This window comes from Ranitomeya imitator, chromosome 4 (genome assembly GCF_032444005.1).
Source record: "Ranitomeya imitator isolate aRanImi1 chromosome 4, aRanImi1.pri, whole genome shotgun sequence".
Taxonomy (NCBI): domain Eukaryota; kingdom Metazoa; phylum Chordata; class Amphibia; order Anura; family Dendrobatidae; genus Ranitomeya; species Ranitomeya imitator.
In genome coordinates, this window is record NC_091285.1 from 409,126,117 (window position 1) to 409,151,337 (window position 25,221).

Consider the following 25,221-nt stretch of genomic DNA (forward strand, 5'->3'; position numbering starts at 1 on the left):
AGCAATGCCCCATCTTGTTTTCTACTTGGAGGATCAGTAACCTGGAGGATCATTAATAGAACATCACCCATGTCCACGGTGAGATTGTTCCTTTTTATTATTAAGTTTACAGCTTTTGGGACCTTGGTATTCACCTTTCCTTGTGTTTACACCCAAATGATTGCGAAATGATGTTGTGTCTGTTTTTTATTTTTTGTTTTTTGTTTTTTTTATAGCCAGGAGGCTTTTTTAGCTTTTATATTAAAAGTTAAAAGTTTTATATACCCATCTCTACCCTTTCTGATACGTATAACCACGTGGTATGTGGTTATTTCCTGATGAAGAAGTCTGAAGACTTTGAAACGCGTGGACCATTATTTTGGATTTCAGCAGCGCAGAAGACCCACCGTTTCCCTTCTGTCATTTCAACAGTTTTCAACAGTTTTTAACCCGTAGGACCGCAGCAGCTGAGAAACGTAAAAACTTTATCATTGTGTGATACACAGTGTTACCAGGTGAGTAATTCCCTGCACCTTATTGTCTTTTAAAATCAGATACGACCTCATTGCTCTTTTTGCTCCTCGGCTATTTCCTAAATACCAAATTCTAGCTCGCTGAATAAATTGTTTAGACGAAATTCATAGTCTGCAAATCTTGAGAGAGGATTTTGGTCCAAGGTTGTACAACACTAGATAATTCTAGTGAGACATTTTATCATTTTCATTTAGTTATGAACTACAGTATGACAAATGCAGCACATGCACATACAGTTGCAATCCAAATTATTCAACTCCCATTGCAAATGTAACTTATTAGAAATATTTACAAACTTTCTGCTATAAACTCCCAAAATTATTAAACAGGAAACATTTAAATCGGAAAGTAAATAGCTTTTGTGCTGAGTGAGCTTTCTTTTCTCCCCATAGCCTCACTGCCAGTAAGGAGGCAGACAGCATTACAACCTCATTTCCCTGCAGATTAACCATATGCATGCAGAAAAATATTTTTTTCCGAGTTGACAGGTCACTTCAATTAGCGCAACATAACTAATATACCAAATTGTTTCTCCACATTCAACACTTTTCATAACTTATGCAGCCTTAGAATTATTCACCCCATGACATATTGCAACCTTGCATTCGAGTCCCTACAGTTTCTCATTGTGACAGTGAAACAGTCGCCTATGTTTGTAAATGTGTTGGATTTTCGGTTGAACTTGCCATACACTACCATGCAACGTGTGACTTATCTGCAACTTGGCTTTTTTCATTTACAGCACATCTAAGGGGAAACATTTCTCCTTATGGCGAGTGCCAGGCTGATGTAAGGAGACTTCTAGTCCATGCTATGCTCCTCTTGGAAATTAAAGGGAATCTGTCAGTAGGATCAACTACGTGAGACATGTAGATCAGTCATTACATGTCTCACACTGGTAATGCCCCTTTCGTTCAAAATAGTTTCTGGATGCAGATTCTCGGGGAAATCTATGTCCGGCCCATAGCACAGAACACCTCATTTAAATATTGAGAATGGGATTGTGGATTTATCTGGAATAAGACATCTAATCGCAGATATCAAAGTATCATTTTATTCAGCTTCCTATGATCTGTGTGCCCATATAGATGGCTTAGGAGGGTTAATCCTACTGAAAGATTTAGGTTAATTAATGGGGGTTGAATCCTTCCGATTGCAAATGTATTTTCTTAATTGGTTGAACTACTTAATAAAATAAGATATGCCCACACAATATGCCATAATTTTTGATAGGGATCTCCCGACGAGCCCGTTGAGGCAGTCTGTAGTCACTGCGTCCAGGCAGAGGATGAATGGAGAAGTACAGTAGCTGTGCATTTGTGCATCTGTGCTGCTCTCACCATTTACTGCTATAGGAGTTATCGAAACACCTGATTACGGATTGTCAGCTGCTTCCATAAACGCTCATGGAAATTAATGGAGAGAGCCCAGTGGGAAGTTAATTTATTGTTACCTTACACCAGTCGTAGCTTGATGTTGGGAATCCATGTAAAATAATCACCACATCTGAGCTTCCAACAGCTCCAAAGGATTCTTAAAAGAAAAACATATAAAGATGAAAACAGCATTAGCTTTCATGCACACAAGCTGAGAACGATGGATGGGGTGGAATCCCAGTTTAGGAGGTAAGAAAAAACAATACATAAGGCTTTGGGAAAGGTTTCTAATCTTACGGAATGGAATCCAGTCCTGTCTTGGACTCTAAACATACGTCTCATGCATGCTGCCTATTACAGTTCCCTACCTAATAGTCCAAGAGCTTATTTTGCTCAGCACAATTTTATCTATACCTCTAAATAATACCTCTATAAAAGATCCGTTGTTCTTGGAATGTGAAAAATGCACCGGATGACCTCCATGTGAAGAGTGCCGGGGAGAGGTTGGGTGGAGGAATGTGCAGGTAAACAGCAAGCAGAGGAACTGCAATCAGCCCAACCTGAATCCACCATTCCTTCATCCTGCAACACATATATAACCAGGTAACTTCATGTGTTCATAGAGGCAAACAGCTGTAAGAACATCTCTGGTCAGAAATATTCTGTGCTCGACAAGTTACCCCAAACCTAGGAGGACGCGATATTATTCCTCCCAGCAAACCACGGATAGTCACATGTTGTATGTCCACATCACTGAGGTTCTGATTCTTCACGGCTCAACTAAATAATGGACTTTACACTCCCGCTATTCACATTCCTGGATTTAGAGCAAACTCAAAAAGCCCAGCATCTTCAAGACCAATAAGGGTTTTCAGAACCACAAAGGCCAAGAGGATATTTAAGTGCTGATGCCGATATGGCTAAATAGGCACTGCCAATGATGTGCGCTGGAGACGGTTGTGTCATAGATAAAAAATATGCCATTGACATAGTATTTTTGAGCAATGGCGGACCCCCCCCCCCCTCCCCAGTGTAAATATGGACTCTGTGCATAAACTTGATCTATTTGTCAAGAAAAGTGTAAAAACTTATCAAATACTTATAGTTGTATTTCAGCAACCATGGAACCATAACTGATCCAAAAACGCTGAAGCAGCAAAATTTGTGAAAAGCAAAATTTGTATCAGTCGCAAACCTTTTCAACGCGGCTGTACACGTTATACGTCATGCACGTACATCCAGCTGTACATATGCCTTATACTGTCAGCAGTCTTGCAGAATGGTGACCACTGCTGTTCTGATAAAACTGATATCTGTTTCTCCTGAAAATATTGGGCTCCAGACTGCCCCTGTAAATGGCTGTAAGCAGCTTTATAGCCACAGACATGTAATCTTCTTATCGTTTCTGCTTCCTCAGGACATAGTGGTGTAGCAGATTTATGAGCTCTCTAAAAATGTGTCAACAACACAATTAACCACCACTAATCCATATCACTTTGGAACAACGTTTCAGATCACCACGGCTTTTAGAGGCTTTAACCATATGCGACACGAGTAACTGACGGTTGGAAGTAGAAGTATATGTCTACCTGAGACATATATAAATAGTAGAAAAGGTGATGGGGCACAAAGATTATGTGCAAATAGGGCTGATCAGCTGTTTATTTCAGCATATAAAACCTACAAGAGAAAAAAAAAATGAGCAACAACCCTGCTGTAACAAAGTGAAAAGCAAAAAGTGCATCTAAATAACAGTTTTTAGTAATACTGGTTTTTTATCAAAAATAGCATAAAATCCATCCCACCTCGACAAGGTGACTCTGATTGGGACGGTCCTACACTGTCTCATATTAAAACCTTACCATGTGTCAATGTTGACCTCAGTGTGAATAAGGGCAGACAACAGGACTGGGCCCAACCAGTAGAACACCAGCCTGAGGAAGCCTTATATACAATCTCCAGTTCAGAAAGAGGGAGGCATCACCCCGGCTTTTTTCTCTTCTAGGTTTTGTATGTTTTCTGGCCAATGTGAACATGCGTTTATGTGCTGCATGTATACCAACTTAAGTCAATTTTTGTGTTTTTTCTTTGTATTGTTGCATTCTGTGCAAGCCGAGGTTAGGCCTCTCTTTTTCGGAGCTAGATTGTATATAAGGCTTCCTCAGGCTGGTGTTCTACTGGTTGGGCCCAGTCCTTTTTGTCTGCACTTATTCACACTGAGGTCAACATTGACACATGGTAAGGTTTTCAATATTAGACAGTGTAGGACCCGTCCCGATAGAGTTATTAAGCTGCCTGGCGCCTGCACTTAGCTGGCAGCCGCAGGGAGAAAATTAACTTTATTTCCCCCAGCAGTGTTCAGGTTTCAGTCACAGGTCTGAGAAATTAGAGCGACGGCTCTGGCCCGCTCTGCATTGGGGCCGGCTCTCAGTCAGGGTCGTGGGTGCGGTTACAGCCGCCATTCTATATAAAAGAATTACGGTAGTTGGGTACAAGGGCAAAATGAGCAATTATAATGATACAGTGCTATATGATGACTGCAATATATTAAGAGGATAAAAACTTGATGGCAGCGCTTCTTTAAATAACAATACTGGGTAATCTTTTCTTAGGACTCAGTATTGTGTTATTCCTCCAAGACTATGACCATTGGGAATACTATTCTCCTTGTCACGAAGGTCGCCCCTCTGATCAGACAGAACCAGAGGGTGTGATCACAATACCCATTTCACAGGGGTAGTTGTACATTTCCATGGGGAAGAACAGAGGAATGATCCAATGTATGTTCTCCAGTCACTGGAGCAATGTTACCTACATATAGTGGCACAGCCATAATCCAGGTCTGGGCACACAGAGGTCAGAGTACATGTACACGGAGATATGGAGTTATCGCTCAGTCTGTTCACGCCGATCTCTGACCTCTTTTTTTTTTTTTTTAGAAAATGTGAAAAGTTTATAAACTGTAGACAGAAATGACGAGCCTAGACAAACACCATGGGCCGCATCGGCATAGCCCTCAATTTACCTTATGTTATAAATGTAACACAAACCATAAGAGAATGTAAAATGTGTAATAACCCAAACCGGAAACACCTATCAAGTAATGAGGCATCAAATGTAAAAGAAGGAGGCAGCGGATACAAGGAGAGACATTTGATCACACGGGTTCTGGTAGGGGAAAACTCTGCTGACTCTGGTTATGGGGGCACTGGGACCAGCTATTGTAATAAAGAAACAGAATTGCTATTTTTATGGCGGCACTAGGGCTCACTAGTAAGGAGAGAACTCTGCTGACTTGCTTTGAGGTCACTGGGACCACCTAGTGTTGTAAAGGCACCCAATTCATATTGTTGTGGTGGCACTAGGGCAATTACTGGTAGCGGAGAATTCTGCTCATCTCTTGTTATGGGGCACTGGGATCATCTACTGTAATGAAGGAACATAATTGCTATTGTTAGGGGGGCACTAGGACAATCACTGGTAAGGAGGCCACTCTGCCTGTCTTGTTATGGGGGCACTAGGACAATCACTGGTAAGGGGACCACTCTGCCTGTCTTGTTATGGGGGCACTAGGACAATCACTGGTAAGGAGACCACTCTGCCTGTCTTTGTATGGGGGTACTAGGACAATCACTAGGGCAGCACGGTGGCTGCAGCCTTGCAGCGCTGGAGTCCTGTGTTCAAATCCCACCAAGGACAGCATCTGCAAGGAGTTTGTATGTTCTCCCCGTGTTTGCGTGGGTTTCCTCCGGGTACTCCGGTTTCCTCCCACATTCCAAAGACATACTGATAGGGATAAAAGGTATAAAAATAAAGATTATTATTATTAATCACTGGTTAAGGGGACCACTCTGCCTGTCTTGTTATGGGGGCACTAGGACAATCACTGGTAAGGAGACCACTCTGCCTGTCTTTCTATGGGGGCACTAGGAGAATCACTGGTAAGGAGACCACTCTGCCTGTCTTTGTATGGAGGCACTAGGACAATCACTGGTAAGGAGACCACTCTGCCTGTCTTGTTATGGGGGCACTAGGACAATCACTGGTAAGGGGACCACTCTGCCTGTCTTGTTATGGGGGCACTAGGACAATCACTGGTAAGGAGACCACCCTGCCTGTTTTTCTATGGGGGCACCAGGAGAATCACTGGTAAGGAGACCCTTCTGCCAGTCTTGTAATGGGGGCACTAGGACAAGCACTGGTAAGACCACTCTGCCTGTCTTGTTATGGGGGCACTAGGAGACTCACTGGTAAGGGGACCACTCTGCCTGACTTGTTATGGGGGCACTAGGACAATCACTGGTAAAGAGACCACTCTGCCTGTCTTTGTATGGGGGCACCAGGAGAATCACTGGTAAGGAGACCACTCTGCCTGTCTTGTAATGGGGGCACTAGGACAATCACTGTTAAGGAGACCACTCTGCCTGTCTTGTTATGGGGGCACTAGGACAATCACTGTTAAGGAGACCACTCTGCCTGTCTTGTTATGGGGGCACTAGGACAATCACTGTTAAGGAGACCACTCTGCCTGACTTGTTATGGGGGCACCAGGAGAATCACTGGTAAGGAGACCACTCTGCCTGTCTTGTAATGGGGCACTAGGACAATCACTGTTAAGGAGACCACTCTGCCTGTCTTGTTATGGGGGCACTAGGACAATCACTGTTAAGGAGACCACTCTGCCTGTCTTGTTATGGGGGCACTAGGACAATCACTGGTAAGGAGACCACTCTGCCTGTCTTGTTATGGGGGCACTAGGACAATCACTGGTAAGGAGACCACTCTGCCTGTCTTGTTATGGGGGCACTAGGACAATCACTGGTAAGGAGACCACTCTGCCTGTCTTGTTATGGGGGCACTAGGACATTCACTGTTAAGGAGACCACTCTGCCTGTCTTGTTATGGGGGCACTAGGACAATCACTGGTAAGGAGACCACTCTGCCTGTCTTGTTATGGGGGCACTAGGACAATCACTGGTAAGGAGACCACTCTGCCTGTCTTGTTATGGGGGCACTAGGACATTCACTGTTAAGGAGACCACTCTGCCTGTCTTGTTATGGGGGCACTAGGACAATCACTGGTAAGGAGACCACCCTGCCTGTTTTTCTATGGGGGCACCAGGAGAATCACTGGTAAGGAGACCCTTCTGCCAGTCTTGTAATGGGGGCACTAGGACAAGCACTGGTAAGGAGACCACTCTGCCTGTCTTGTTATGGGGGCACTAGGACAATCACTGGTAAGGGGACCACTCTGCCTGTCTTGTTATGGGGGCACTAGGACAATCACTGGTAAGGGGACCACTCTGCCTGTCTTGTTATGGGGGCACTAGGACAATCACTGGTAAGGGGACCACTCTGCCTGTCTTGTTATGGGGGCACTAGGACAATCACTGGTAAGGGGACCACTCTGCCTGTCTTGTTATGGGGGCACTAGGACAATCACTGGTAAGGGGACCACTCTGCCTGTCTTGTTATGGGGGCACTAGGACAATCACTGGTAAGGAGACCACTCTGCCTGTCTTGTTATGGGGGCACTAGGACAATCACTGGTAAGGGGACCACTCTGCCTGTCTTGTTATGGGGGCACTAGGACAATCACTGGTAAGGGGACCACTCTGCCTGTCTTGTTATGGGGGCACTAGGACAATCACTGGTAAGGGGACCACTCTGCCTGTCTTGTTATGGGGGCACTAGGACAATCACTGGTAAGGAGACCACTCTGCCTGTCTTGTTATGGGGGCATGTATTGATCTGGTAAGGGGACGGGTGCACGGTGTCCGTTCTAATGGATGCAGTGACACCACACAGTGTTTGTGGGGCCACTCTGTATGACGAGCAGCACTGTCCGCAGCAATGACCAGCCTGTGCTATGAGGCGCAGTCCCGCGATCTCCACTGACATAGCGGCACTGCCCGCAGAGTGCCCAGGACGGCGGATCACCGGCTGCCCCCTGCGTGCGCCCTCCTCTCACGGCTCGTCCTCCCTGCCCGCAGAGCATGGCGACAACCCTTCCTTACCTGAGCTCAACTTCCCATCCTGTTGCCTGCACCTCCTGAGGCGCATTCACAACGAAAAAAGTCTGGTGTGCGCGCCTGTGACAGCAAAAGGCGGAAACAAGCCAGAGACACCTAGGCGGCCATCTTTAGTCCTGGCAGGGTCAGACACAGTTCTGAAGGCAGCAGCGGGGCCGACGTCTGCTGTCAGTCCTCTGGCCATTTCCATAAGGAGTGTGTATGAGAAGCTGCTGCCTCCGCCCTGGCCACATGAAGTCACTTCTATGGGATAGACGCCTGATTTACTCCACAATTCCAGGGCTACTTTGTCTCTTTATTAGCCCTGTACCATCGTCCCACAGTCACACTCATAGATATTAATGTTAATTGACTAATTGTGCAGAATATCTCCAGAAAATCTCGGTTACTCCACCCATTGCAAAAAGGCTCCTGTCAGGTGAGCGGCCAGCACACAGTATGGGCACAGTTACCAAGAGCAAAGCTGCTAATGCCTCATAAATACCGGTACCGGGGTCATCAGTGTGTGGTCCATGTGTCCAGAAAGTGACAAAGAAATTACAAAGCTTCTCCTATTCTTTGCAACATTAAACACTGGCGGTACAATGATGCCATCCGTGTGCTATATGTGTTTTTTAATGCCCCATAGACTTGCTCTGGCCCCTTGTTATCCGTGCTGCTGGAAAAAAAAGGCACAGACACCAGGGCCGGATTTAAGAGGTGGGTGGCCCAGGGCCCATTTTGGAGGGAGGCCAATTTTTCAAGGTGTTACAATATGTAATGCAAAAACACAAATTGAAATAAACGCAAGTTTATTTACAAAAATCATTTCCACAGAGTATTTCAGGTAAAATCATTCATTTTTTACAATCCGGGCACTTTCCTTGATTTTCGTGCTGCAAAATCACTAAGGGTACCGTCACACTAAAACAACGCTGCAGGAATACGACAACGATGTCGATCGCTGCAGCGTCGCTGTTTGGTCGCTGGAGAGCTGTCACACAGACAGCTCTCCAGCGACCAATGATCCCAAAGTCCCCGGTAACCAGGGTAAACATCAGGTTACTAAGCGCAGGGCCGCGCTTAGTAACCCGATGTTTACCCTGGTTACCAGCGTAAACGTAAAAAAAAAAAACACTACATACTTACATTCCTGTCGCGTCCCTCGGCGCTGTGCTTCTCTGCACTGACAGTGAGCGCCGGACAGAAGGAAAGCAGAGCAGTGACGTCACAGCTGTACTTTACGGCTGGCCGGCGCTCACCAGTCAGTGCGGGAAGCTGAAGGCGAGGGACATGACCAGACACTGGGAATGTAACATGTAGTGTTTTTTTTTTTTACATTTACACTGGTAACCAGGGTAAATATCGGGTTACTAAGCGCGGCCCTGCGCTTAGTAACCCGATGTTTACCCTGGTTACCAGTGAAGACATCGCTTAATCGGCGTCACACACGCCCATTCAGCGATGACAGCGGAAGATCCAGCGACGAAATAAAGTTTCAAACGATCTGCTACGACGTACGATTCTCAGCGGGGTCTCTGATCGCAGTAGCGTGTCAGACACAGCGAGATCGTAAGGATATCGCTGGAACGTCACAAATCGTGCCGTCCTAGCGACCAAAGTGCCACTGTGTGACGGTACCCTTATGATGTCACTAAAGTCCAATTCACGCAGTATATCTGACTCGATGCTCATGATAGCCTGCTTCATGGATGTCTTTAATCGGTTTTCAACTAATTTGAGTTTTGAGAAGGAACGCTCACCACTGCAGTTACCATCAAAATTAGATATATCCTTAGAGCAATCTCAATATTTGGGAAAGTGTCCTGCACACCCTTTTCCATGATAAGCTTGTACATGAAAAGTTCAGAGCTGATATCTTTTGGCTCCTCGTCTGTGAATAAATTGGCAAATGTTACAAACTGACACACTTCATCGATAAATGTAAGGTCTAAGTCATCTGAATAAGACCTGACGAGTTGCTCTGCTGTGGCCTTAAGCTCGTCTGAAAACAGTTCTTTCAGATGGCTAAAAAAGCTAAATTTGTATTGTAGAAATTTGGGCTGTCTATATCAAAGACTACTGCTGGGCTGTATATGTCAGAGGCTGCTGCTGGGCTGTATATGTATGAGAGGCTTCTGCTGGGCTGTATATATATATATGAGGGGCTGCTGCTTGGCTGTATATATTAGAAGCTGCTGCTGGGCTATATATTTATGAAGGGCTGCTGCCGGGCTGTATACAGTATATCAGAGGCTGTTGCTGTGCTGGCTGTATATAGAATAGAGGCTGAGGGGCTATATAAAGTGTATACACAGCACTATACTGTAAACAGGTCCACACTATATACATTGCCTTGCGAAAGTATTTGGCCCCCTTGAACTTTTCAACCTTTTCCCACATATCATGCTTCAAACATAAAGATACCAAATGTAAATTTTTGGTAAAGAATCAACAACAAGTAGAACACAATTGTGAAGTTGAACGAAATTTATTGGTTATTTTAAATTTTTGTGGAAATTCAAAAACTGAAAAGAGGGATGTGCAATATTATTTGACCCCTTTAACTTAAAGGGAACCTGTCACCTGAATTTGGCAGGACAGGTTTGCGGTCATATGGGCGGGGTTTTCAGGTGTTTGATTCACCCTTTCCTTACCCGCTGGCTGCATTGTGGCCGCAATATTGGGTTGAAGTAGCCAGCTGGTAAGGAAAGAGTGAATCAAACACCCGAAAACCCCGCCCATATGACCGCAAACCTGTCCTGCCAAATTCAGGTGACAGGTTCCCTTTAATACTTTGTTATGCCACCTTTTGCTGCGATTACAGCTGCAAGTCCCTTGGGGTATGTCTCTATCAGTTTTGTACATCGAGAGACTGAAATTCTTGCCCATTCTTCCTTGGCAAACAGCTCGAGCTCAGTGAGGTTTGATGGAGATCGTTTGTGAACAGCAGTTTTCAGCTCTTTCCACAGATTGGATTGAGGTCTGGACTTTCACTTGGCCATTCTAACACCTGGATATGTTTATTTGTGAACCATTCCATTGTAGATTTTGTTTTATGTTTTGGATCATTGTCCTGTTGTGAATTCTGTGGCCAAGCTCCCTCCTGTGGTCGTGAGTGGTACTGCGGCTGGTTCTGTCTATAAGCTTCCTTTGGTGGATGAGAGTGGTACTGCGGCTTCTGAGTTTCCTTCCTCAGGTGATGAGGTTAAGTCGTTAGGTGCTGCTCTATTTAACTCCACCTGGTGCTTTGATCCTGGCCTCTAGTCAATGTTCTAGTATTGGTCTTGCTTCCTCCTGGATCGTTCCTGTGGCCTCTCTATCCTGCATAAGCTAAGTTCTGCTTGTGTTATTTTTGTTTGCTATATTTTCTGTCCAGCTTGCTATATTGTTTTTTTCTTGCTTGCTGGAAGCTCTGAGACACAGAGGAGCACCTCCGTACCGTTAGTCGGTGCGGAGGGTCTTTTTGCCCCTCTGCGTGGTTGTTTGTAGGTTTTTGTGTTGACCGCAAAGCTATCTTTCCTATCCTCGGTCTATTCAGTAAGTCGGGCCTCACTTTGCTAAATCTATTTCATCTCTGTGTTTGTATTTCATCTTTACTCACAGTCATTATATGTGGGGGGCTGCCTTTTCCTTTGGGGAATTTCTCTGAGGCAAGGTAGGCTTATTTTTCTATCTTCAGGGCTAGTTACTTTCTCAGGCTGTGCCGAGTTGCATAGGGAGCGTTAGGCGCAATCCACGGCTACCTCTAGTGTGGTGTGTTAGGATTAGGGATTGTGGTCAGCAGAGTTTCCACGTCTCAGAGCTTGTCCTATGTTTTTGGTAAATGTCAGGTCACCTTGTGTGCTCTGAACTTCAAGGTCCATTGTGGTTCTGAATTACCTGTTCATAACAGTACTGGAGGCCCAAAGTACTAATGCTTCTCAATAAAGGGAAAAGAGAAGTTCTGAGACCATTTTTTTTTCTTTGCACTGTGTTCTGTCTTTCTTTTCCCGTTTACATCAGGGTGGTTCAGAACACAGGTGTGGACATGGATATTCAGGGTCTGTCCTCTTTGATGGATAATCTCACTATAAGAGTACAGAACATTCAAGATTTAGTGGTTCAGAATCCTATGTTAGAACCTCAAATTCCTATTCCTGAGTTATTTTCTGGAGATAGAGCTAAGTTTTTGAATTTTAAAAATAATTGTAAACTGTTTCTGGCTTTGAAACCCCGCTCCTCTGGTGACCCAGTTCAACAAGTTAAAATCATTATTTCTTTATTACGTGGCGACCCTCAAGACTGGGCATTTTCCCTTGCGCCAGGAGATCCTGCATTATGTAATATTCATGCGTTTTTTCTGGCGCTCGGATTGCTGTACGACGAACCTAATTCAGTGGATCAGGCAGAGAAAAATTTGCTGGCTCTGTGTCAGGGTCAGGATGAGAAAGAGATTTATTGTCAGAAGTTTAGAAAGTGGTCCGTGCTCACTCAATGGAATGAATGTGCGCTGGCAGCTATTTTCAGAAAGGGTATCTCTGAAGCCCTTAAGGATGTCATGGTGGGATTTCCTATGCCTGCTGGTCTGAATGAGTCTATGTCTTTGGCTATTCAGATCGGTCGACGCTTGCGCGAGCGTAAATCTGTGCACCATTTGGCGGTATTATCTGAGCATAAACCTGAGCCTATGCAGTGCGATAGGACTTTGACCAGAGCTGAAAGGCAAGAACACAGACGTCAGAATGGGCTGTGTTTCTACTGTGGTGATTCCACTCATGCTATCTCCGATTGTCCTAAGCGCACTAAGCGGTTCGCTAGGTCTGCCACCATTGGTACGGTACAGTCGAAATTTCTTTTGTCCGTTACTTTGATCTGCTCTTTGTCTTCCTATTCTGTCATGGCATTTGTGGATTCAGGCGCTGCCCTGAATTTGATGGACTTGGAGTATGCTAGGCGCTGTGGGTTTGTCTTGGAGCCCTTGCAGTGTCCTATTCCATTGAGAGGAATTGATGCTACGCCTTTGGCCAAGAATAAGCCTCAGTATTGGACCCAGCTGACCATGTGCATGGCTCCTGCGCACCAGGAGGATATTCGCTTTCTGGTGTTGCATAATCTGCATGATGTGGTCGTGTTGGGGTTGCCATGGCTACAAGTCCATAACCCAGTATTAGATTGGAAATCAATGTCTGTGTCCAGCTGGGGTTGTCAGGGGGTACATGGTGATGTTCCATTTCTGTCTATCTCATCATCCACCCCTTCTGAGGTCCCAGAGTTCTTGTCTGATTACCGGGATATATTCGATGAGCCCAAGTCCAATGCCCTACCTCCGCATAGGGATTGTGATTGTGCTATCGATTTGATTCCTGGTAGTAAGTTTCCTAAGGGTCGACTGTTTAATTTATCTGTACCTGAGCACGCCGCTATGCGGAGTTATGTGAAGGAGTCTTTGGAGAAGGGTCATATTCGCCCGTCATCGTCGCCATTGGGAGCGGGTTTTTTTTTGTGGCCAAGAAGGATGGTTCGCTGAGACCTTGTATTGATTACCGCCTTCTAAATAAAATTACTGTCAAATTTCAGTACCCCTTGCCGCTGCTGTCTGATTTGTTTGCTCGGATTAAGAGGGCTAGTTGGTTCACCAAGATAGATCTTCGTGGTGCGTATAATCTTGTGCGTATCAAACGGGGTGATGAATGGAAAACAGCATTTAATACGCCCGAAGGCCATTTTGAGTACCTGGTTATGCCATTCGGACTTTCTAATGCTCCATCAGTATTTCAGTCCTTTATGCATGACATCTTCCGAGAGTACCTGGATAAATTCCTGATTGTATACTTGGATGATATTTTGGTCTTCTCGGATGATTGGGAGTCTCATGTGAAGCAGGTCAGAATGGTGTTCCAGGTCCTGCGTGCTAATTCTTTGTTTGTGAAGGGGTCAAAGTGTCTCTTTGGTGTTCAGAAGATTTCATTTTTGGGGTTCATTTTTTCTCCTTCTACTATCGAGATGGACCCTGTTAAAGTTCAGGCCATTTATGATTGGACTCAGCCAACATCTCTGAAGAGTCTGCAGAAGTTCCTGGGCTTTGCTAATTTTTATCGTCGCTTCATCGCTAATTTTTCTAGCATTGCTAAACCGTTGACTGATTTGACCAAGAAGGGTGCTGATGTGGTCAATTGGTCTTCTGCTGCTGTGGAAGCTTTTCAGGAGTTGAAGCGTCGTTTTTCTTCTGCCTCTGTGTTGTGCCAACCAGATGTTTCGCTTCCGTTCCAGGTCGAGGTTGATGCTTCCGAAATTGGAGCAGGGGCTGTTTTGTCGCAGAGAAGTTCTGATTGCTCGGTGATGAAACCATGCGCCTTCTTTTCCAGGAAATTTTCGCCTGCTGAGCGAAATTATGATGTTGGCAATCGAGAGTTGCTAGCCATGAAGTGGGCATTCAAGTGGCGTCATTGGCTTGAAGGAGCTAAGCATCGCGTGGTGGTCTTGACTGATCACAAAAACTTGACTTATCTCGAGTCTGCCAAACGGTTGAATCCTAGACAGGCTCGTTGGTCGCTGTTTTTCTCCCGTTTTGACTTTGTGGTTTCGTACCTTCCGGGCTCTAAAAATGTGAAGGCGGATGCCCTGTCTAGGAGTTTTGTGCCCGATTCTCCGGGTTTGTCTGAGCCGGCGGGTATTCTCAAAGAGGGGGTAATTTTGTCTGCCATCTCCCCTGATTTGCGGTGGGTGCTGCAAAAATTTCAGGCTAATAGACCTGACCGTTGCCCAGCGGAGAAACTGTTTGTCCCTGATAGGTGGACGAATAAAGTTATCTCTGAGATTCATTGTTCGGTGTTGGCTGGTCATCCTGGAATCTTTGGTACCAGAGATTTGGTGGCTAGATCCTTTTGGTGGCCATCTCTGTCGCGGGATGTGCGTTCTTTTGTGCAGTCCTATGGGATTTGTGCTCAGGCTAAGCCCTGCTGTTCTCGTGCCAGTGGGTTGCTTTTGCCCTTGCCGGTCCCGAAGAGGCCTTGGACACATATCTCTATGGATTTTATTTCGGATCTCCCCGTCTCTCAAAGAATGTCGGTCATTTGGGTGGTTTGTGATCGCTTCTCTAAGATGGTCCATTTGGTGCCCTTGTCTAAATTGCCTTCCTCCTCTGATTTGGTGCCATTGTTTTTTCAGCATGTGGTTCGTTTGCAGGGCATTCCAGAGAACATCGTTTCTGACAGAGGTTCTCAGTTTGTTTCGAGGTTTTGGCGAGCCTTTTGTGCTAGGATGGGCATTGATTTGTCTTTTTCCTCGGCTTTCCATCCTCAGACAAATGGCCAGACTGAACGAACCAATCAGACCTTGGAAACATATCTGAGATGTTTTGTTTCTGCTGATCAGGATGATTGGGTGTCCTTTTTGCCTTTGGCTGAGTTCGCCCTTAATAATCGGGCCAGCTCGGCTACTTTGGTTTCGCCGTTTTTCTGCAATTCTGGGTTCCACCCTCGTTTCTCTTCAGGGCAGGTTGAGTCTTCGGACTGTCCTGGTGTGGATACTGTGGTGGATAGGTTGCAGCAGATTTGGACTCATGTAGTGGACAATTTGACTTTGTCCCAGGAGAAGGCTCAACGTTTCGCTAACCACAGGCGCTGTGTGGGTCCCCGACTTCGTGTTGGGGATTTGGTTTGTTTGTCATCTCGTTATATTCCTATGAAGGTTTCCTCTCCTAAATTTAAGCCTCGTTTCATTGGTCCATATAGGATTTCTGAGGTTCTTAATCCTGTGTCTTTTCGTTTGACTCTTCCGGCTTCGTTTTCCATCCATAACGTGTTCCATAGGTCATTGTTGCGGAGATACGTGGCACCTGTGGTTCCATCTATTGATCCTCCTGCTCCGGTTTTGGTTGAAGGGGAATTGGAGTATATTGTGGAGAAGATTTTGGATTCTCGTGTTTTGAGACGGAAACTCCAGTATCTGGTTAAGTGGAAAGGTTATGGTCAGGAAGATAATTCCTGGGTCTTTGCCTCTGATGTCCATGCTGCCGATCTGGTTCGTGCCTTTCATGTGGCTCATCCTGGTCGGCCTGGGGGCTCTGGTGAGGGTTCGGTGACCCCTCCTCAAGGGGGGGGTACTGTTGTGAATTCTGTGGCCAAGCTCCCTCCTGTGGTCGTGAGTGGTACTGCGGCTGGTTCTGTCTATAAGCTTCCTTTGGTGGATGAGAGTGGTACTGCGGCTTCTCAGTTTCCTTCCTCAGGTGATGAGGTTAAGTCGTTAGGTGCTGCTCTATTTAACTCCACCTGGTGCTTTGATCCTGGCCTCCAGTCAATGTTCTAGTATTGGTCTTGCTTCCTCCTGGATCGTTCCTGTGGCCTCTCTATCCTGCATAAGCTAAGTTCTGCTTGTGTTATTTTTGTTTGCTATATTTTCTGTCCAGCTTGCTATATTTGTTTTTTCTTGCTTGCTGGAAGCTCTGAGACGCAGAGGGAGCACCTCCGTACCGTTAGTCGGTGCGGAGGGTCTTTTTGCCCCTCTGCGTGGTTGTTTGTAGGTTTTTGTGTTGACCGCAAAGCTATCTTTCCTATCCTCGGTCTATTCAGTAAGTCGGGCCTCACTTTGCTAAATCTATTTCATCTCTGTGTTTGTATTTCATCTTTACTCACAGTCATTATATGTGGGGGGCTGCCTTTTCCTTTGGGGAATTTCTCTGAGGCAAGGTAGGCTTATTTTTCTATCTTAAGGGCTAGTTAGTTTCTCAGGCTGTGCCGAGTTGCATAGGGAGCGTTAGGCGCAATCCACGGCTACCTCTAGTGTGGTGTGTTAGGATTAGGGATTGCGGTCAGCAGAGTTTCCACGTCTCAGAGCTTGTCCTATGTTTTTGGTAAATGTCAGGTCACCTTGTGTGCTCTGAACTTCAAGGTCCATTGTGGTTCTGAATTACCTGTTCATAACATTGTCCGTCCCAGTCTCAGGTTTTTTGCAGACTCCAACAGGTTTTCTTCAAGAATGGTCCTGTATTTGGCTCCATCCATCTTCCCATCAATTTTAACCATCTTCCCTGTCCCTGCTGAAGAAAAGCAGGCCTGTGATGCTGACACCACGTTTGACAGTGGGGATGGTGTGGTCAGGGTGATGAGCTGTGTTGCCTTTACGCCAAACATTTTGTTTGGCATTGTTGCCAAAATGTTCGATATTGGTTTCATCTGACCAGAGCACCTTCTTCCACATGTTTGGTGTGTCTCCCAGGTGGCTTGTTGCAAACTTTAAATGACACTTTTTAAGGATATCTTTGAGAAATGATTTTCTTCTTGCCACTCTTCCATAAAGGCCAGATTTGTGCAGTGTACGACTGATTGTTGTCCTATGAACAGACTGTCCGATCTCAGCTGTAGATTTCTGCAGTTCATCCAGAGTGATCATAGGCCTCTTGGCTGCATCTCTGATCAGTCTTCTCCTTGTTTGAGATGAAAGTTTAGAGGGACGGCCGGGTCTTGGTAGATTTGCAGTGGTATAATACTCCTTCCATTTTAATATGATCGCTTGCACAGTGCTCCTTGGGATGTTTAAAGTTTTGGAAATCATTTTGTATCCAAATCCGGCTTTAAACTTCTCCACAACAGTATCACGGACCTGCCTGTTATGTTCCTTTGTCTTCATGATGCTCTCTGTGCTTCAAACAAAACCCTAAGACAATCACAGCACAGGTGCATTTATACAGAGACTTCATTACACACAGGTGGATTATATTTATCATCATTAGGCATTTAGGACAACATTGGATCATTCAGAGATCCACAATGAACTTCTGGAGTGAGTTTGCTGCACTGAAAGTAAAGCGGCCGAATAATATTGCACGCTCAACTTTTCAGTTTTTGAATTTCCACAAAAATTTTAAATAACCAATAAATTTTGTTCAAAAATTTACATTTGGTATCTTTATGTTTGAAGCATGATATGTGGGAAAAGGTTGAAAAGTTCCAGGGGGCCGAATACTTTCCCAAGGCACTGTACAACATTATACACAGACGCACTATAATGCAGGATATAGTGTGGACCTGTATATACAGTATGGTACTGTGTAGGACAGGAGCTGCAAGAAAGATACACACACACACAGAGATCATACTCACCCACTGCGACACTGTGAAGACTGAACCACTTCACCTCTGGATCTTCAGTGACTGAAGATCCAGAGTGAAGTCCTACCGCGCTCCGCGGTGGAGAATCCTCTTCTCACACCGACATCGTGGCTCCGCTTCCTTCCTCGAAGGTAGCTGAACAAACTCATTTGATCTAATCCGAGGGAGCGATCATATAGCTGAATAGGTAGCGCCTAGAAGCTTCTGTTGGGATCGGAGAAGACTGCCGCATGCCATAAGCTAAGCATTAGGTACAGGGAGGGTGCTAAGGAAGTCTGGCTAGGCTAGCCAGGTTAGTGGATGCTGACGCAGGTCAGATACCATGACTCTGCCGCTCTGCGCCAGCCACTGAGATGTAGGACTGTAGCCAGGTCCCTATACTTTCAATAGTTTCTCTTTTGTTAAATGTTCCTTATCATTAGAAATGGTTCACAGCAAAGAGACGTGTATTTTACATGTTTTGAGATATTTATCCCTATATTGGTGGGAGGCCCTCGCTTGGTGGGTGGCCCAGGGCCTGGGCCCCCCTAAATCTGGGCCTGACAGACACACAGTCCATGTAAAAACACCTACATGTCCATAAGTTGTGAGCCCATCCACCAATCGTCAAGGTAATCTCAGAACGGATGGGTACCTGAGCTGACTAAACACACACAAAATTTCAGCTCACCCTTTTTGAGTAATCTCCATGGGATTTATTCAGTCCGAGCACGGAAAGAGCTTCTGCCAAGGCTCTCTGGAAACGATCAGAATGAAAGAGGAATAACAGGCTGTGGACTAAGAACACCTAGTGTTCGAAACGCGTTCAGCTGTATCATGGTCGTCCTTCCGCTCATTGGATATTGCTGATTTTTGACATGCAGTGTTTCCTCTCTTTTTTAAAATAATTTGGAATAAAAACTTTTGATTTTATATATTTTCCTGAGCTGGATTCCTCTTTCATTCTCATCACCTGAGCTGACTGCCTAGTGTGAACACTTACCTATGGCTAATAACGTGGTAAAGCCTGCTTATATAGGAAGCTCAGAACCAACTGTGTTAGGATGTAATTAAAATCACAGCATGGTGAAGGGCGGGGCGTTCAAGTCAGAAAAAATGTACATAGTAGATATAGAAAAACTGACTGAACAGCAATCTAATCTGAACTGGTGCATAACCAAAAAAGTCATATAGCAAATAGATTAATGGCTGCACTCAAAATTAATCTGTGCTAGCAGATTAGATTGCTGTTCAGTCAGTTTACCTATATCTACTATGTACTATTTTTTCTGACTTGAACGCCCCACCCTTCACCATGCTGTGATTTTAATTACATCCTAACACAGTTGGTTCTGAGCTTCCTATATAAGCAGGCTTTACCACGTTATTAGCCATAGGTAAGTGTTCACACTAGGCAGTCAGCTCAGGTACCCATCCGTTCTGAGATTACCTTGACGATTGGTGGATGGGCTCACAACTTTTGGCCAAATCTTGTGCTAAGAATCTCATGTGTTTTTTCATATATTTCACAAGCCATTATGCTATTCCCATTTCATGTATCGCACATTTCCTTGCTCTAGCACAGATTAATTTTGAGTGCAGCCATTAATCTATTTGCTATATGACTTTTTTGGTTATGCACCAGTTCAGATTAGATTGCTGTTCAGTCAGTTTTTCTATGTCTACATGTCCATGGCAGCATAAGATATAACTGGTACATGTGGTATTTGTGAAGAAAATGGATACAACCCGTACTGGAAACCTGGACACGTGAAAGGGACTAACATTGTTGGATGGAGGCTAAAGGATAACTTTCTGGTTGCTTGGGGTTTGAGCAAGTTCAGAGCTTTGCCTTGAATGGAGCAGAGATGCCACATACTCAACCTCTGCTCCATTTCTTGTCTGTAGGAGGTTGAGCATGAGGACCTCAGCTACATTCAAAGCAGTGCCCCAAGATCACATGGGATTCCAGTAGTCAGACCCCCAGCAACCAGGGAGTTTTAGGAATATCCCTTTAACAAAACATTTAAAATTGTTGTGACATTTTTGAGTCATTGTCACATTTGTAACTACATCCGAAGAACTGATGAAAACAATTCAAGCAATTACAAGTACCGGGTTTCATCGACAATATGACCAACCCCAAAAATAAGTCCTAGGATGATTTTACAGGATTTTTGTAGTATGCTTGAAATATATGACCTACTCCAAAAATAAGTCCTAATTACAGTCTGGACTGGTGTGGAGGAGCCAAGTGATCAATTGCCCAGGGCTCCCACACTCTTAAAGGGAATCTGTCACCACATTTTAGGCTTATCAGCTAAAAATATCATTGGATTGAGTGTCAGCTATGCATTTCCCAACTAATTTTGAATCCCCTTGGATCACCCATAAATACCTTTTTTATTTCACCCTCTCTGTATGTTAATGAGTTGGGTCCAGTCCGATGGGCGTTGTCTTTGGTCCTTCACTCCACCCTCCTTGACTGCTATTTCTCGTAAATTTCGTAGTTCACGGCCATATTTCACATGTGCGCATTGCGATGTTCTCTCGTGCGTGTGCAGTATGCTTTGCCCAACTGCGGGCATAGCCGGAAATAAGTAGGGAACATTGTAAGGCTGTGTGTGTGTGTACATGTGTATAGATTTACAGGTGTATGGCAATGTCTGTGTGTGTGTGTATACTGTCAGGGCTTGACTGGCCATCGGGCAGTTCTGGCAAATGCAAGAAGGGCCGGTGCGTGCCGACTAATCTTTCCCCCCCCCCCAGCACCGTTGCTGCCGCATTCAGCTATACCGGCGTCTATGAAGCCGGTACAGTTGAATGCAATGATGGAGGGGAGAGCGTCACCTGACGCTCCCTCTCCCATCATTCCCCGCTCTGCCACTGACACTGCGGGTGCGCGCGCACTCACTGTGTCCCAGGCAGTGCAGCGGCAGCCGCCGAGACAGGAGCAGGGAGCACCGCGGGCACGAGGTGAAGTGAGGAGTGTTTTTTTTTTTTTACTGGACTGTGGGGCCATTCTAGGGGAGGAGATGTGGGCTCTGCTGTATATTACTGTGTGGGCTGTGCTATATACTATTATGTGGGCTGTGCTATATACTACTGTGTGGGCTCTGCTGTATACTACTGGGTGGGCTGTGCTGTATACTACTATGTGGGCTGTGCTATATGCTACTGTGTGGGCTCTGCTGTATACTACTATGTGGGCAGTGCTGTATATACTACTGTGTGGGCTCTGCTGTATACTATATGGGTTGTGCTATATACTACTGTGTGGGCTGTGCTATATACTACTATGTGGTCAGTGCTGTATACTACTGTGTGGGCTGTGCTGTATACTACTATGTGGGCTGTGCTATGTACTGCTGTGTGGGCTCTGCTGTATACTATGTGGGCTGTGCTATATACTACTGTGTGGGCACGGCTGTATACTACTGTGTGGGCTCTGCTGTATACTACTATGTGTGCAGTGCTGTATACTACTATGTGGGCTGTGCTGTATACTGTTATGTGGGCTGTGTTATCTGCTATGCGGGTTGTGCTATATGCTATGGGGGTATATTATATTCTGTGGGGGAGGCCGTGTTATATACTATGTGGCTGTTATATACTATTGTGGGGGTATATTATATTCTATGGGGGAGGCTGTGTTATAATATGGGGGACTGCATTATATTCTATGGGGGCTACATTATATATTATGGTGAGGTGGGCTGTATTATATTCTATGGGGTGGCTGCATTATACTCTGGGGTGGTTGCATTATATTCTGTAAAGTGGTGGCTGCATTATACTATATGTGGGCTGCATTATACTGTATCGAGTATTATGGGGAATATGTTATACTATATGAAGAACTATGGGGTGCATTATACTATAGGAAGTGAATTGTACTACATGGATGACTATGGCGGTGCATTATACTGTATGGAGCACTATGAGGAGTGTATTATGCTATATGGAGGACTGAGCAGTGTATTTTAATATATGGATGACTATAGGGAATGTATTATACTATATGGAGGACTGTGGTGCACATTATAATATATGGAGGACTATGGGGTGTATTTTACTAAACAAGTAAAATGCTGCATATTCAGATTGTTTTTGCTGGAACAAAAATCCTTGTTCTCAGCAGCACATCGCCAGTGTAAACTGTAGATGTGCTGTTGATAACATGATACTGTATGGTGATCTGTTAGTGATCTATTAGTGATCGTCCTGTCCCATCATTATTCCTCAGCTGGTGGAAAGAGGCCGGGAAACAAGCGTTGAACAACTTCAGTATTGTCGATCAAACTCATTTAGCAGCCTGAACTCAGCGCATTTAAATACAACCGAAATGCTTTTGTGTGATGTGCAATATGTTAGCATTTGGGGCCCCATTTTAAACTTTGCCTAGCCATAGGGCCCCACTTTGCCTAAAACCAGCCCTGCCTACAAGTGTACAAAGATATTATACAGTCACCATGTGACAAGTGGGCCTGTGTAATTTCAAATGCCAGGGCTGAATTTTAGTCCCAGTCCGGCCCTGTATACTGTATTTACAGGTGTATGGCAGTGTGTGTGTGTGTGTGTATATATTTACTGGTGTATGACAGTGTTTGTGCGTACATGTGTATATATTTACAGGTGTATGGCAGTGTCTGTGTGTGTATATATTTACAGGTGTGTGTACATGTGTAAATATTTACAGGTGTATGGCAGTGTGTGTACATGAATGTGTATATATTTACAGGTGTATGACAGTGTCTGTGTGTATGTATATATTTACAGGTGTATGGCAGTGTGTGTATATACGTTATTTACAGGTGTATCGCTGTGTGTGTGTGTGTGTGTGTGAGATTACATGATTATATTTTATTAAATGTTGATTTTTTGTTTGTTCAAGAATAAATGTACATTGTTGCTCATGGGAAAAAAAAACAAGGCATCCCCTGAAAATAAGCTGTAACCCATGTTTCTGAGCAAAAAATATTATAAGACCCTGTCTTATTTTCAGAGAAACACAGTACACGATATGATGACTCCAGAGTAAGAATCTTTGCACTTCCACCTTGTGGTCTGCATGAATAAATTGTATAAAAGTGCTTAGGAAATCTCTGCATTAGGCCGGTTTCACACGTCCTGATATTTCCGGCACCAGAAAAAACGGTACCGGAGATATCAGTGTCCGTATGTCCGTCTGGGGAAGCAGAGCTACAGTAAGCCCTGTTCCCCTGCGTGTGGTGCTGAAGTCGGCTGTCATTCCTTCTCCCTTGCTCTGCCGGCAGCAGCGCGAGCAGGGGAGAATGAAAGACAGAAAAACCCGATGTGGGGTCCCCCTTATATTTTTCAACCAACCTGGAAAAACTCACAGGTTCGGGCTGCTATTCTCAGGCTGGTAAGGGGCCCCCCCAGCCTAAAAACAGCAGCCCGCAGCTGCCCAGAATAGGCGCATCAATTAATTGCACCAATTCTGGAGCTTTGCCCGGTTCTTCCCACTTGTCCTGTAGCGGTGGCAAGTGGGGTAATGAGAGGTTAATGCCACCTTCCTTTTGTAAGGGGACATAAGGCGGCTTAGTAATGGAGAGGTGTCAATAAGAGAATAAGGGTTAATAAAGGGTTAATAAAATAACACACAGTAAGAATAAAGTCTTTTAATGAAATAAAACAATAAACACAGCCCTCGATCTGTAAAAAAAAAGTCAAAATAAAAAACCAACAATATACCCATACCTGACTGGCGTTCAGTCAGTCCCACGGCATAATCCATGTTTGGGGAATGTACAGTTTACAGCCTGGAGCACTGCTAATGCGACTGCCCCCGGCTGTAAACTACTGGTGAATGAATGAGAAGCAGCGAGCACAGACTCAGTGACGTCACTGCTAGCTACTGAGCCTGCGCCCGCAGCGTCCCGTTCATTTCCCAGTAGTTTACTGCCGGGCAGGGGAGAAGGAATGACAGCAGGCTTCAGCACCACACGCAGGGGAATAGCGCTTACAGTAGCGCTGCTTCCCCGGTGGCCGTACGTGCACACGGAGGACAGTGTGCACTGTTCTCTGTGTGCACGTGTGTGGCACGTTTTGCGGCCCGTGTGTCTGGGTAAAAACGGACCTGTCTGTGTGTTTTGCACACACACACACGGTCCGTCAAAACACGCTGACATTTGCATTGACCCATTCATTTGAATTGGTCTACGTGTGTCAGTGTCTCCAGTACGTGAGAAAACTGTCACTACACGTACCGGAGACACTGACGTGTGAAACAGGCCTTAAGGAGTTTGGTTTTCAAGAATTTAAGATCCTAGTACACAACAATTTGCTACTATCAACTTACATTCCTGTTTTCAAATGAATAGACACTGATCTCCAATACCCGCCACTAACCAGCATGACGGAGAAGTGGTGTTCCTCTTTGTACATTGTGTACATCCACTGGTGCTGGTATCAGCTGATCAGTAGAAGTGCCATATATGGAAAATTACCGCACACTCAACACTGGTATAATGCAAAAAGGTATATGCCAAGTTTATTTAGGATAACAAAAAAAGGTTGCCACACAGAAATTGTAGATAGAAACCCAACGTTTCGACCCTCCCGGGTCTTACTCATGGGGTTACTTGATGTCTGAATAAACATACATAAGTGGCAAAAGTAGAGGGTAGGCGAACAGTCCTCTTAGTGCATATCCTGTCACTTGCTGTGTAGCCAATAAAGGCCTAGGTGTTCCAGGTGACTGGAGCTCCAATAGAAGGGCCATCACATCTGCGGTGGGCCTTAGTGTCCTGTGTCCCGTGTTTCCTGGATAAGCGGCGCTCCCGCGCCCTGCTTATGGTTGTGTGCCAGGCATCAGACCTCCACCAAACTGAAACTGACGACTTCTTCATAGGATAGATCATCGATATCTTTACAGTGGAAGAACCCCTTATCGTGTAATGGTCAATAAGAGCATAACTAGGAAACCAGAGGTAGATTGGGATAGGGCAGGGAAACACATCCCCAACTATACATATTCAGTTGTTATTTTGGCTCCATGCTATGCAAAATGCTATGCAAATCAGACTCATCACTCGCAGTCATCACCTCCACGCCTTAGTTGATGGGAGAACAGAGGTGATGCCATGCAGAAGAGCTTCAGCCTCCACTATCAATCATGAAGCAAAGGTAGCACCAGCGAGAAGAATCAAAGTGGAGCCGAGGACTACAAGTGCAGCAATACGCCCACCACAACACTTGTGACCCTAAGGATGTCATTTTAATATTCCA

General features: G+C 45.1%; 1 protein-coding gene across 3 annotated transcripts in view; it reads right to left on the minus strand.

Annotated features, from left to right (window-relative positions):
* Positions 1-8,114, minus strand: part of MEST (mesoderm specific transcript) — a 38,687-nt gene extending 30,573 nt beyond the window's left edge. The window contains exons 1-3 of one of the 3 annotated variants that reach the window (XM_069765370.1): positions 7,907-8,114; positions 2,317-2,471; positions 1,967-2,046 (exon numbers count right to left, since the gene is read on the minus strand). In XM_069765370.1, coding sequence (XP_069621471.1) covers positions 1,967-2,046; positions 2,317-2,470 — 234 coding nt within the window. In that variant the 5' untranslated portion in view covers position 2,471; positions 7,907-8,114. Of the gene's footprint in view, positions 1-1,966; positions 2,047-2,316; positions 2,472-3,478; positions 3,501-7,906 lie in introns of those variants that run through there. The other 2 variants (XM_069765367.1, XM_069765369.1) reach the window with 2 other exon arrangements.
* Positions 8,115-25,221: the final 17,107 nt, after the last annotated feature.